The sequence below is a fragment of the Halichoeres trimaculatus genome, unplaced genomic scaffold (assembly GCF_033239565.1).
Source record: "Halichoeres trimaculatus isolate MK-OKI-2021-1 unplaced genomic scaffold, fHalTri1.1 fHalTri1_scaffold_17, whole genome shotgun sequence".
Lineage (NCBI taxonomy): Eukaryota > Metazoa > Chordata > Actinopteri > Labriformes > Labridae > Halichoeres > Halichoeres trimaculatus.
The window spans coordinates 16910185-16923676 of record NW_027437195.1 but is presented as its reverse complement, the minus strand read 5'-3'; the positions used below and the strand labels follow the sequence as shown (position 1 = coordinate 16923676).

Genomic DNA, 13492 nt, shown 5'->3' with positions numbered 1-13492 from the left:
AACTAGTTCAGCAAACATGTGAATCTGTCGCAGTATGGTTCTGTTCAGCAGTTCTGATCATTCATTAACACATATTGTTCCATATAGTAATATATAAGCAGGGTATGAAACAGATTAAACATCATATGGTTGCTTCTTTATGTGCCCAAAAAGCAAACCAGAACAGTCAACAAGATTAGCTATTTTTTTTAGAAAACTATTTTTAATGCCTGTCAGGTGAGACAATTTACAGTGCACTGAAGACAAAACAACTTTTTATTATGAGTGTTAAACTGGACTGTTTGAAAAAGTGGTTTATCACTTAAGTCAGGAAACAAAACCCGAACATGTACAAGATAAGATCAGCAAAGGAATGAAACCTACCACTGTATCCTTAAGGGATGCCAAGGACAACATGAATGAAAAGTTCCTTACAGGAGCCTGGATTCATAACCTTCATAAGAAGCACATGGGTAATGAAATTCTTGGTAATTTATTTCTTCACTTCTTTTAATACTTTGAATAGTTTATTTTTAAAGGATTTTTTTAATTATATCTTTCTCTTTATGGGTCATATTTTATTATTACAAGTGTGACAAAACATGAAAATTCCCCCAGAGAATTAATAAAGGTTTATCTTATCTCAGCATTCATGTTGCAGACGCCAGCCCTGACCTTTCACAGACACTTCCCCATATGACCACCAGATGGCGACGTTGAATTATTTGTTTTTCAAAACTGTTGCACTGTGCAGACACAAAGGAATTATAAGAGACAACAAAAACTTAACTTTTTTAAACATCTTTCTTTCATTTGGAATAATTTAAACTGTATTTTATTTCCACAATCGATTCCATTAAAGTGATACAATATGTTTGAAGGAGCAAGCTTAGCCTAACAAAGCTCTCGTGCATGGACACTGCTATAGCAGTGTTTTCAGCTGGTCACTCTATCACTAAGTCGTCCAGCATATTGTTTTCTTCATTCTACATGAATGGGAATCTTTCAAGAGACATAAAGAGCAGGACAGAGGGGGGTGGTGCAAAGCAAAAGCGCCGCTCTCTGTTTAATAAGCAACACTTAAATTAGCATCCAGCCAATTGATTCTCTAGAGCCATTCTTTGTGAGCCCCCAAATTTACTGACCTGGCCGTCATAAATGTTAGTTGACGGGGTTACCATTTGTTATGTCCTTTCACTGGCCTGTCATTGATTTGCATACATGACAAAGCCCGTTGAAAGGAGATATCCATTTCACTAGATTTTTTTTTAATCTCACTTCAAAAATATTAAATTGTTAAGTTAGAAAATTCTGCATATGAAGGACAGATGTTCATATGAGAAATCGATTTACTCACCAAACAACCAGTGGCATGTCAAAAACAGGCGGTCCTTTGGTGCATTCACGAGCTCCTAGTAAATTAGAAATTCCAAACAACCAAGACTTCTTACATTACGTATCCTCAGCTTATAGACACGTTTTGAAAAAAGAGATCAATAAAGGAGAGATAAAAAATTAGACACGCATCTCTCGACTAGATTTGCCACCATCCGACGAGGCCCTCTTTATGTTTACATCGCTGAGCAGTCGCTTCTCATTTGTAGTTTCTGTATATCGGACACGACTTGAACGCAGCGCCAGTCTTCACAGTTCTTCAAAGATGCAACACGATTCAGTTGTCGGACGCATTTAGAGCCGATGACTTACGCAGGGGTTTGTGAGCTTGAGAAGTTTTTAACATGTGAAAAGATGAAACTACGGGAGTAACTTTATCAATAACGGCAAGGAGCAGCAGAAAAATAGTTTCGACCGTGGACAACAGTCGACACGAAAGAAGTTGGCGAAGTTGGTGAGTAACGTGAACTGCTTTTAGATAACATTAACACGTTTTAGCTTATTTGGACTTAGCTTTGATGCAGGTTTCTCTGGGTTTAACTGTATTTAGTTTCCTTTGGCGGTTTTTTTTTCTATTGGCATTGCTCGTATGTCTTCGACTTTGAGTGGGCAAAAACACAATTATTTGCTTTGTCAGGCATGTCCTCAGCCATCCTTATAAAACGGTCAAAGATGTAAAATGACTATCAACAAAAAAGTAAACTCCAAGCAGAATGACACACGTCTACATATATGTGTATGTACATTGCACCTCGTAGAAACACGCGTTTTTAAGTCTTCGTATGAAAAACGTTAGCACACTCTTTTTAATAAGCACTTCTTTCCTTGCATTGACCGTGCATTGATAGAGTTATTGCATTTAGATGTGACGAGCTTTTTGTCTTCCTTTTATTTCACAACTTCCAATCTATATCCCATGCACGGGACAGGAGTTTCAGTCAGATAAGTCGTGTTTGTCTTTGTAAAAAACCCTCTGTGCTGACTGAACTTTGATCAGCTGCTGGAGTCTGTGTTTTTCCTGATCTTTTTTGAAGAGGATGACAATTTTCCACATGAGCACTGAGGTCTGACCTATCTGTGTGTGACAAACTAACCTCCTTGCTCAACTTGAATCATTTGTTATTTCCCCTTTGCTTGTGTCCCATCTATCCCCCCCATGGGGCCCATACTTGGCCCCGGGAAACCTAATTGTTTTTTCTAATGAGCACCCCATTGAGACACAGTGAGGTTTTAAATGCAGCCTGTTCATAGGTCAGTGACTTTCCCCACCAGCTGATGAAGAAGAATGCAACAAAATCAATCAATTATCAGTGAAAAGTTCTATTTTCTTCTCATTTGACCTCACTTGACCTCTCAGACAATACGGTCTCAACTTCATCTCAGATAAATGTTGTCTAAATGCAATGAACGGTGCTCTCTTCAAGGTGGTCCAGACAGGAAACTGGCCAAGTGTGTCTTGGATCTCAGAGTTGGCGCTTTATCCGTTCCTCCCTAGTCTGCAGCTGTGCGAAAAATTACCATGGCTGCAAAATTCAAGGTTGGTTTCATCTATAGAAACCTCATAACTTTAAAAACTTGCATCTGGGCTTTTTATAATAGTATTGTTTAGTCAGTGAAGTGATGCTGATTTAGTGTTGCTTGGGAACCATATTTCCTATAACTTTCAAGTCACAGATAGGATTACACTTTGAAAGTGACGTTGTGTTTGTTTAAGTGAAGAGTGTGGGCTGTAAGTGGTCCAGCATTCCAGACACCCGAGGGAGGTCTGACTCTGGTTTTGTTGTTATGATGTTAACACGTCGCCACAAGGCACAAGGGAGCTGTTCGCCTGCAGATGTGTTGCATTGCACCTTTAAATGGACACACTCCAATTCTATTTGAAGACTTCACATCTAGTGTTACTCGACAACTTTTTAAACTCCTTTTCAGACCCTGCAGGACACAATGAAGGTTTACTTCCTCAATAACTCCTTATCTGACCTCTGCCATCTCTGATGCTAAAGAACTGGAGGCGTTTGCCCGTCATTTGCCAGTCGAGATGGCACTTGCCAGCTTCTCTTGCCAGGTATGCATTCTGTGGTTAAAGGTCACTGACTGGAAGGTGAAAATTGCTCTTTCTCCTTTTCCAGCACAGCAGGGAGTGATTATTCTCCCATTAAGGGCTATTTTGGCTGGGGTGTACGCGCACCACATGGGCAAGCCTCCTCACAGTGCCTTGAGGGTGTTCATCAGGATGGATCACTTATCGCCACATCTAAGCAGCGTGCTCAGAACGCATTGAACTAAAATAAGAGGCTCATATGTTGAGTGTCTGTGGGGAGTCATGGGTTAGGGCGGCCCTTTTTGTGGAAGCTGTGGATTGGATTGAGATGAAGCAGGGCTGAGCGGGTTTATTGTTTTCCCCACTGAATGAAAAGCTGTTCATCTCTTAAGGCCTGTTTGTCAGGGGACAAACTGCAGGAGTAATGTGGGAAAGAGGGCGCTCACAGAAAGCCGGTTTGTCAGGGGATATTATTTGTTGGGGTAGACCGGGTTAGAGGGTGAGGGAGAGGTCTTGTAAGATAAACATGGCACCGTTGCCGAAATAATAAAGAGTCTGTCTTAGTTCGCCTGTTGGAGCCTGGTCTTCTGCCTACCATGCCAGGTTGGATTTTTATTTGTTCTGAACGTAAACATCCGTCTCATAGCGATCTGCACCAATTTGTCTGACTTGAGACTTCCCAGGGGGCTTATGTCATACATCCAGATGCCCTTTTTAGGGGGGCTTTCAGGGCCAGACAGTGAATGCAACATAATGTGGTGGGTTTCTGGCTGAGAGGGAGAAGTGCTCCAGGAATTCTCTGAACTATTTATAGCTTCTTCTCCCATCAACTTGTGCCTAATGAGGAAAAATCTATCCCTGCTGCTGCTATTAGTTGCAAGAATTAGATTAAGGTTCCTGTTTTGTATTTGGATGCTTGTTTGGGCCTTTAAACAACCTGTGAGCATCAGGGCTGGAAGCTTGTAGATGGAGGTTTTCTCTGGAATCAACAAAACGTGTAAACAGGTCATTCCTTGGCAGTCGTTTTGGTATTTCATGAAGTTAGCGTTGTCAGATGCTCACTGACTTCTCTGTATCCTTCCTGAAGAGACAGAGACGGTGGCAAGTCTCCCCAAGAGCAGGAGTCTGGTGTTTATTCCCCTTCCTCACACTGACACACTCAGGGGTTTCACTTCTCCCGTAACCTTGACCGACTGTCAGTAGTTGAAAAAATGTACACAACCCACTGGAGGACACTTGTCTTTGAGCATGTCAGGCCCGAGGTCTTGCTTCAAGGTTTGTCTGTGGGTGTTTCTCTTCGTAAAGCTTTTAACACATTTGTGGTGACTACCAAAGTTATAATAGTTTTGTCATTGTTTTTCTCATTACAGTTTAGTTTTAATTAGTTTTAGAGCGGGCATTCTAGTTTTTATTTAGTTTTAATTTTTGCAACAAGGCTTAGTTTTAGTTTAGTTTTAGTTTTTTTCATACCTTATTAACCAGGTGCAGGATTCAAAAAGGTCAGAGTAAATATTTTGTGATGCTGTTTATTTTCAAGTCCAACATAGTGCTCACTGCTCAGTCAATGCTGATACTGAACTGTTGACAGCTGCCTTAAACACATGAAAATAACAAACTTAATATTAAATATAAACATAAATCATATAGAAATAATGTTAACATAAATTACATTAAAATAATACAAACATAAACAATATAAAACAATATAATATGAGCTTAAATACTTAGAAACTTGGACTCTGGAACAATAAAGACAGACACAAATACAATTAGTCAGACTCACATGAAATTAAACTATTACCGATGCTCTGATTTATTTCTCCACTACGTTTTGTCGCAGCACAGCGCACAGCCAGTCAGTGCAGTAAACAAGTACGTCCCAGTACATCGCTGTGATGGTGCCGTACGGCGCTGACAACTGCCGGAAACTGTCATAAAATTGGTTGGGAAAATGTGTCAGATTAATTTAAAACCTAAAGGCTATCAATATTGTCAGAAACTATAACTAAGGACATTTTGTCTATAATTTTAGTTAGTTTCAGTTAGTTTTGTGAACACAAGATTAAGTTACAGTTTACTTATCGTTGTCGTTTTCTTTTCTAGTTTTTATTAGTTTGAGTTAACTGCAATGTATTTTAAATTTTAGTTTTCGTTTCAAGTCTCATTTTAGTTAAGTATTATAACCTTGGTGAGGACTGAATACATCTGAGTGTGTCGTTTCCTTCCAGCATCTGCCCTACATCGTCATCTGTTTGTTGTGTTTAAAAAGGAGGAATTCAGGCCTTGACCGTCTGGATCAGTGCAAATCCTGGCAATTAGAGGAACAAGGAAGTTTATCAGTCCATCTGAAGAAGCGATCCATTGCAGCTCTTTCTTTTAACAACCATCAAATTGGCTCTTGTTGCATCTGTCTTCAATTAAGGGGCAAGTTGCAGATTCCCATGCGGGGAGGTTCATGCTGCGGGTAGTGCAGTCATCAGCTGTGGGAACCAAATGCTGTCCATTTGTGTGAAGTAGCAGCTAGTTCAAGCACAGGTGGCCAGCGTGGCCTGAATGTTAGCCTGTGCTTAGTGTTTTCTTTAGGATCTGAAATCTAGCTGTGCCCCCTCCTTAGGAAAACAAGGATTTGGGATTGCCATATGTCAGCAAACAGGAGGAAAGTTAATGAGTTATGATTGTTGAGGTCTTACCAGATGTGTTAGGATTATGGGTAATGCAGCGTCACTGAATCCTGCAAACATTTAAAAATATTTTCACTTTCTCCACTCGATCCATTTTCTGCACCGACCAAACGCTTTTGATAAGACCCTGGACAACCTTCATAAAACGCAGACATCAACATCATGTCACAGTTTGAGCCCTCACTCTTCGTCTAGCCCCTCGGTGAAAGAAAGCTTACCGTAGTCTCAGTCTGGTCATTAAGCGGGGTTAGCTCAGAGGTCACGGTGGGTGGGATTTTCAGAGGATTTTATTAGTTCACTGTTCACAAACACAAGTTCAAAGGCTGACCCTGGACATGTATACTTCTCCTGCAGCTTACACGGACTAACCCGCCACTTGAGAATCAATTGGCCGGGCCTTGTCAAAGACCTTTTGAGGAGGCTTCACTCTCAAAGAATGTCATTGCAACAGAGCTGCTATGACTGAGAGGAAATCTGTGGATCCAAGGGGATTTTCTGTCTCCTTAAACTTGATCTCAGTCAGATCAAAGTTGAGAAAAATGATTTTTGATGTTCACATAACAAGTTTTGAAATGGTAAGGGAATTTAATGAATCACATTTTGAGGAAAACAGTGCAAGTTTGTAGAGTTTTTATTTTTCATATTGAGATTCTTCAAATCTTTACACTTCAGTTAGCTTAGAATTAGCCTATGGCCTTTAGAAGTTTTAAATCAGTGATTTGCATGTTTACATCAATTCTTGTGAAATTTGGTTACAGCCTGGAGTTGTGAGTAAATATGCTGCAATGATTCTCGTCATAAAAAACATTTCAACCCCTGAATATTAAGGTTTTTTTTCTATTTTTGAATTATTAATACCTGTTTCCATCAGCTTAAAGTCTTCAACCTCTTTACCCTGATTGTAGAATTGTCATGTAACTTGCTGCTTCAGCACCTGTTACCATTAGAATATCATAAAGGGATAGAAACAAATGTGTGTCCCACTACAAAAAGAAAACGAAACAAAACAAAAAAAAAACAGTTTTTTTCTGAGTCCAGAGTCCAGGTTACTTTTTAAGGCTGGAACGATATGCTATTCTCACAATTCAATTCAATTACGATTTTCGGGGTGCCAATTTGATTTGAATTGCAGTTCTTTACAATTTTGGTGATTTTTAGTTTGCTTTTTTTTATACCAGACCATGTAAAAAAGTTAGATAATGATGATAATGTCTACAGGCTATATCAGGAGCCATATTTTCCCATAAAATATACATCATGAATCTCTCTGATTCTCATGAATCAGAGAGAAACATTTCACCCTCTTCTGGAGAAAAGTGGTAACTTTTTCCATTCCAGTTTGTAAACAAAGACTGAAACAAAGAATTTGAATTTGAAAAAAAGTTTTTTTGACAAATCTCAATTTTGATACTGTCAAACAAAAAATCCTGATATATCGTATTTTGATTTTTTTGTCCCATCCCTATTGCTTTGGACTACTGTTTCACCTGTTGTGATCTGATGTGGGCAGAAATAAAAGGTTCCTGGTCCCTGCCTCTCGTGTCCAGTAAACAGCCTCATGCTGCTGCTGCAGAGCTCCTGGTGTGGATCCAGCTCTGGGATTTCTCTCCCTGCATTCCTGAACATCTTAATTGGTGAAACTCCTGCCACTGGGCTCAGGTTTGGCTTCGCCTGGCCTGGCTGTCAGCTCGGCACAGTGGCCAGAACAATGCCCATCCTAATCCCTGAAGAATTCGTACTTTCTCTGATCTAGCTGGCCCAAGAATGCGACGTTTAAAAGGCCGGAGGCTCACCAGGAATCACAGAGTACAAGTTCTCATGCATAGTCTACCATGTTAATTTGTTTTAAGGAGCCACAGAGGCAGTGATGTGAAAAACCTTGCAGCGCTGCTTCTCTGAGGGGACACAATCCATCATTAACGGAGCAGCAGCCTGGCATGAGGGATTACGATAATACATGCCACTGGTGACCCTGTAATGTCACAGGGCAGTGTGACTGTCATGAGAGCTGAGTTTTGATGTGACATGGGTTTATTTCAAACTTTTACTCAACACATTGAATAAAAACACAGAAGGTTTTTAAAAAAGTAGGGGACTTGCACAGCTAGTATTTTCGTTGTTATGGTCTGTCGTGCACGACTGATGTATTTAGGCCTGTCACGATAATCACTAAATCGATTGACTGAACAATAAATAGAAACGTCCTCGGTAAGTTTACCAGCCTCGATAAACTGACACGTGTATGCATGTTTGTTTTCCTCCTCTCTTTCCACCAAAGAGGCTGAATGAGAAGATGGCTCACTACGTCCATCTTTCCTAACATCGGGGTGCATAGGTTCTATAGCGGATTTAGCGGATTTATAGCGGAGTGAGCATCTGTCAAAAATGCGATCTTTGGCATCTTTTGCGACGGGGCTGCTCGCGCGTACACACGGAGAGAGCCGAAGCGAGCGTCCCGAGGGGTAAGGAGGAAACACACGCTAATATGGGTGATGGCACGAAAGATACGGTTCTTGAGCCGCCTGCCACAGTCCCAGTGTGGGAATATTTTGTTTTTTATCAGAATGAACAAAGTGTGAGCTCATGAACACCAACGAGCTGATATGTCGCATTTGTTTGAAAATAGTGGCGACGAAGAAGAAGAAGAAGAAGAAGGGGAGGTGCAGCGGAGCCTTGTTCTTTGACAATCCGCTCTTACTGAGGCTTTTGGTAGTAAAGTAAATAGAAATAAAAGCGCCAAATGGTGGGCGCTCAAAGACAGCTACATTACCAAAGAAATGCAGCCCTTCAATACGGTTGAAAGCCAGAAACGTTAAAAATGTTTGACAGACAGTACGGATTGACTGGGACAAAGTACATGTTACAAACAATTCAGGAACTGTATAAACTCCTTTTATTTAGACTATAGTTTTTATTGTTGGGTTTTTTTCGGGGGGGGGGTGTTTTTTCTTTAGAGACAGGTTCTATGTTTTACTGTTTTTGATTAGTATTAATTATTTTGACATGTATTTTTTTCTAAAAGAGAGTCCATTTCATTTTCATTGTATTTTTTTTCTCTTTTTTGTTTGTTAAATTTATTATATTTTTTGTTTAATTTATTTAATTGAAAAGATCCTGACCTTTTAATTACAGTTAAATACTCTTAAGAAATTAAAGTTTCTTGCTTTTGATATGGTGTACTCACTTTATTGATCCATTTATCATAATTACATCAATGAAAAAATGGAAAAAAAATCAAAATAATATTGACAATAATATCGTTAATCGGCAATATTATTTTGGAAAATTATCGTCTAGCAAAATTTGTTATCGTGACAGGCCTAGATGTATTAGTTAAATATTTTAACTTTCAAAAAAACGTTAAGCTTATTCCCCCTCTCTTCTGCCTTGTTGTACACCCCTCACCCCTGCTTTGCCATACTTTAGCAAGTGGCTGGAAGGAGCCTAAGCAGAAGAGAATGAGAAGAATTTCCTTTTTATATAAGACCTGAATAGAGTTTACCCTCCCTGCTTGGCCAGGAAAGAAAGGATGGCTCACGTTACAGAAGAGTGAAACCGCTTGATGAAAAGTAAAGAAACCAAAGCTTTCTCACTGTCAACGATCAAAAACTCCATGCTGTATGTACTGTGGGTGTGTGTGTGGATTCTGTGTAACCCGACATTTTTTGTTTGTCAGCTCCAGAGGCCTGAGTGCCATGCCAGAGGGGTCCCACTCTGTTCTCCACCAGGGCCCGATGGGGGAAGGTAAGATCACTGCAGTCATGTCCAGTACGACCCACTCTCTGGTGTTAGCCCCTCATGAATTAACCAATCTTAAATACATCTCTGTATTCCTAATGGTGTATCTGCTTACCCTGAAAGTTTGACTGAAATAACACAGGAGTACAGCAGAGGTAAATGGAAAGAATGCTTGAAATGGAAGAAAAGAGGAAATGTCGAGGCTCTGAGAGGCAGGGCTGAGAGCAATGAACTCCCCTCCTACAGGCCAGACTGGCAGAGAGGCTCTTTGTGTGGCTGTGGAGCTGGGCCAACCCCTTTCATGCAGCTGAAACTCCCTGAACAGTCGCTCATCAAACCAGAGAGTGTCAGAATCACAGACAGCCAGGATGGTTGGTCTAGCCAGCGCTGCTGACCTTGTATGCTGGAGGCAACTCAAATTACATATTATTTTAGTGTTCATTATCTTTAGACTCACAGCCACAGCATTAACACAGGGCTCCTTTGTATCTGTTTGCATGCTCTAACCTCACCCCTCCTCCTTTGCCCCCGCACCTCCTCTCCTCTCTACTGAACTCATTTGGCTCTGGGCTTCTACTTTGGCTGAAGAATACCAGAGTGTGAATGGTTCCCTTCTTCCTCTGCGCCTGTCCGCTTAGTTCAGCTTTGGCCAGCGGAGGCTTTTGGCTGGGGAAGACGTGTGCCGCCCTCGTGAAAAATGGTGTCTCTATTTCCTCAAAAGGCCGCTCTGCATTGACTACATGTTCTTACAGCTCATTTTGAAGATGAGACGTCTGGTGTGAAATCACTGTGGCATGACAGAAACCTCACTTTCAGCTAAAACATTTTCAGACTGATCTCGTCTTTAGATCAGTTTGAGTTAAAGTGTGACCGATCTGTCCCCCCTGCTGTGGATGGATGGATGGTAATTAAGGGGGCAGGTCTCCTGGTAATCTGTGTGAGCTGATGATTGGATGTGGTTAACAGGCAGAAGGAATGCACATGGTGAAGGGAAGCCCCCTAGACTGCTCAGGGTAAACAAGTAAAAAGCTTTCGGTGACTATCCAGAGCCAGTTCTCCTAAATGTTCAAACACTTAAAAGGAACCCCGACAGTAAGGACTAATAGGCATAAAAATGCTTAAATGCTTGTCTCAAACAAGAATTTGTTGTTAAAAGACATAATGAATTGTTTTTTCTTTAAAAAAATACAGTTTAAAACAGATTGGTTGCTTGGTGACGGCGTCTGGATTTCGCCGTTTACTCACTACTAGTCACTAGGTTTCAGGAGCGAAAAAACTATTATAATGCCACATTGCGCTGCTTTTGGGTGCACTTTTCAGTCCAAAGGAAACGAGGAGACTGATGTTAGTCTGCACAGCTTCCCAAAAGACGAAAAAAGTAGGATGTTGTGGGAAATCGCTTGTGGGCGTAAACAACTTCCATTGGACAACATCAAGTCGTCGGTCATCCTCATGTAAAAAGCACATCAGTGAAGGATTCTAGAGACTGAAAATATTTTGATAGCATTCATTTAATCAAAGGACAGTTAGATATTGTTACCTTGAGAGGCTGATGACAGAAAGTGAACCTCCTTACAGCAGACGCTCTTCCCTCTCCGTTGACACAGCCACGCAGCAGCCGCAAGCACACCAGCGACTTTGGCCTCTTCACGTCCTCGTTTGTCTTCATTTTTAAGTTTGTTTGATTGTCTGTTTTCAGTATTATCATTTTCACTGCGTCTCTCTCGGGTTCAAACTGAAATGGTTGAACAGACGACATGACTTTGCGTCGTGAGGTTAAATCCCACATGAGATTGAGACCGGTGCAACCATATGACATCACTACCCAGAGGTCATTGCGGCGTAAACAACAATGGCGACCGACGAGTGAAAATATTTTTTCAAATTTTATACAAACTAAGATATTTTGAGAGATTTTATTATCGTTCTTATGTAGCTGGTAAAAAAACTGATCATTTAGGGAAAATGACGTTCTGGTAGCCAGGGTTCCCTTTAAAAAAAAATATGCAGAAACAAAAGTTAAAAAAGGTAAATATTTATGGCTTGGCTTCAAGACATACCAGGGTTAAATATGGCCAAGCATGCAATGAGCCAGGTTACATGATAGATTTGATTTTCAGTCACAATAAATGCATCTCTAAAACAGTGGAATACACCCATTTTTACCATCCTGTGTACAACTTTTACACTCATATTTGAGCAGTAGACCCTGATGGATGTACTGTACCACAACACTCTAACAGGCCACCTACCATGCATCATTTACCCAATCAGATGAAGCCCCAGCTAGCTGTCAACCACTGTCCCATTAATTTGTATCAATTTGTCAGTGACTCCAAAGTCAGAGAGGAAGAGGAGATATTAAGACCCTGAGCTGCTGTTTGGAATACTATAATACAAATCCTGTGTGGGATATTAATCGTTCTCATTCACACATCTTGTTAATTTATGGTTAAAAGAGTCAGTGCATGCTCAGCCTGTCAAGCCAACAGTCCTGAGGCAGCATGAAGCATCTCTCTTTAAGATAAGGGTTCCCTCTGACCTACTTCACCCAGCAGGAATGTAGCTGTGTGTGCAGATTGTACAGCTTTAAAGGGGTTCTGGAGGGGGGCGGACGGATCATCTCCATTCACTGCAGCTTTTCCAGACCAGTGGGCAAAGGCTTGTGGACATAGATATATAATGGCAGGGATGGTTGGCTGCGTCTCTGAGTGGGAGCTCCTGGACTGGAACTATTTTTCTGCCTAATAGCCTGTGGCGTTAATCACAGCCAGCCTCAGGTGAGTCTGGCTCCTGTTCTAGTTTAAAGACATGCACTGACAGTCACTGAGAACTCCCAACTGCCCCGCTATCCTGAGAGTCCAACACATCCTACTGCTGTTTCTCAAGACTATATTAATCACCAAATACAAGAGCTATTATTGTAAAAGAACTCCTCATTGAATGTATCTCATCTCATTGTTTAGCTCCTCTCAAAAGATTTTATTTCAATGTAAATGATTTTACAGCCTCTTACAATGACATTCCTCCTATAGAGCTCTTCCGCTGAATTAGCCACATTAGTTACAGGCTCTCTGCTTTTGCTGCTGCTGTTACACGGCCTCTCAGAAACTGATTTGAATCCATAAAACTCTGCCTTCATAGCGCCTCACATTCAGTTAATGTTGAGTAATCAGGCAAACAGTCCATTGGTTTATTTAAATAACAGTACAGACCTGACACCAAATGCATTAGCTGTTCAGTAATGCTAATAACATGCTGTTGTATGTAAGGGATTAACTGTATGTAATTCAGGAGGTGTTCTTTTCATTTATTGTAGCATTAAAAATATTAGCTGCAAACATTGGGGGGAGAAAAGTATGATATAATTTCTCGTAGGGATGCACAATATATCGGTATCAAAATCAGTATCGGCCAATGTGTAAAAGTGGGCCGGTATCTACTCATTAGCTGCAGGCCATTTCAGAGCATCTTGAACGATCTTTCAAAACCCAATTAATATTGTTTTCCATTAGAGCTGAAACCATTCCTCGAATGATTCGAGGTACTCGATTACAAAAATAACTCGAGTAATTTTCTCCGCCTCGAGGAATCGTTTAATTTTAAAAAAGATCAAAGAGTGGTATCTCAAATAGAGCTGAGGTCATATTAAGAGAGT

At 40.7% G+C, this 13492-nt stretch overlaps 1 protein-coding gene across 2 annotated transcripts in view; it reads left to right on the top strand.

The window, feature by feature from the left end:
* The first annotated feature begins 1634 nt into the window (after positions 1-1634).
* The window catches only part of LOC141806691 (pleckstrin homology domain-containing family G member 3-like), a 37651-nt gene continuing 25793 nt past the window's right edge, over positions 1635-13492 (top strand). For both annotated transcript variants that reach the window (XM_074692330.1, XM_074692331.1), the window contains exons 1-2: positions 1635-1828; positions 9773-9840. In XM_074692330.1, the coding sequence (XP_074548431.1) occupies positions 9792-9840 (49 nt within the window). In that variant the 5' untranslated portion in view covers positions 1635-1828; positions 9773-9791. The remainder of the gene's footprint in view (positions 1829-9772; positions 9841-13492) is intronic.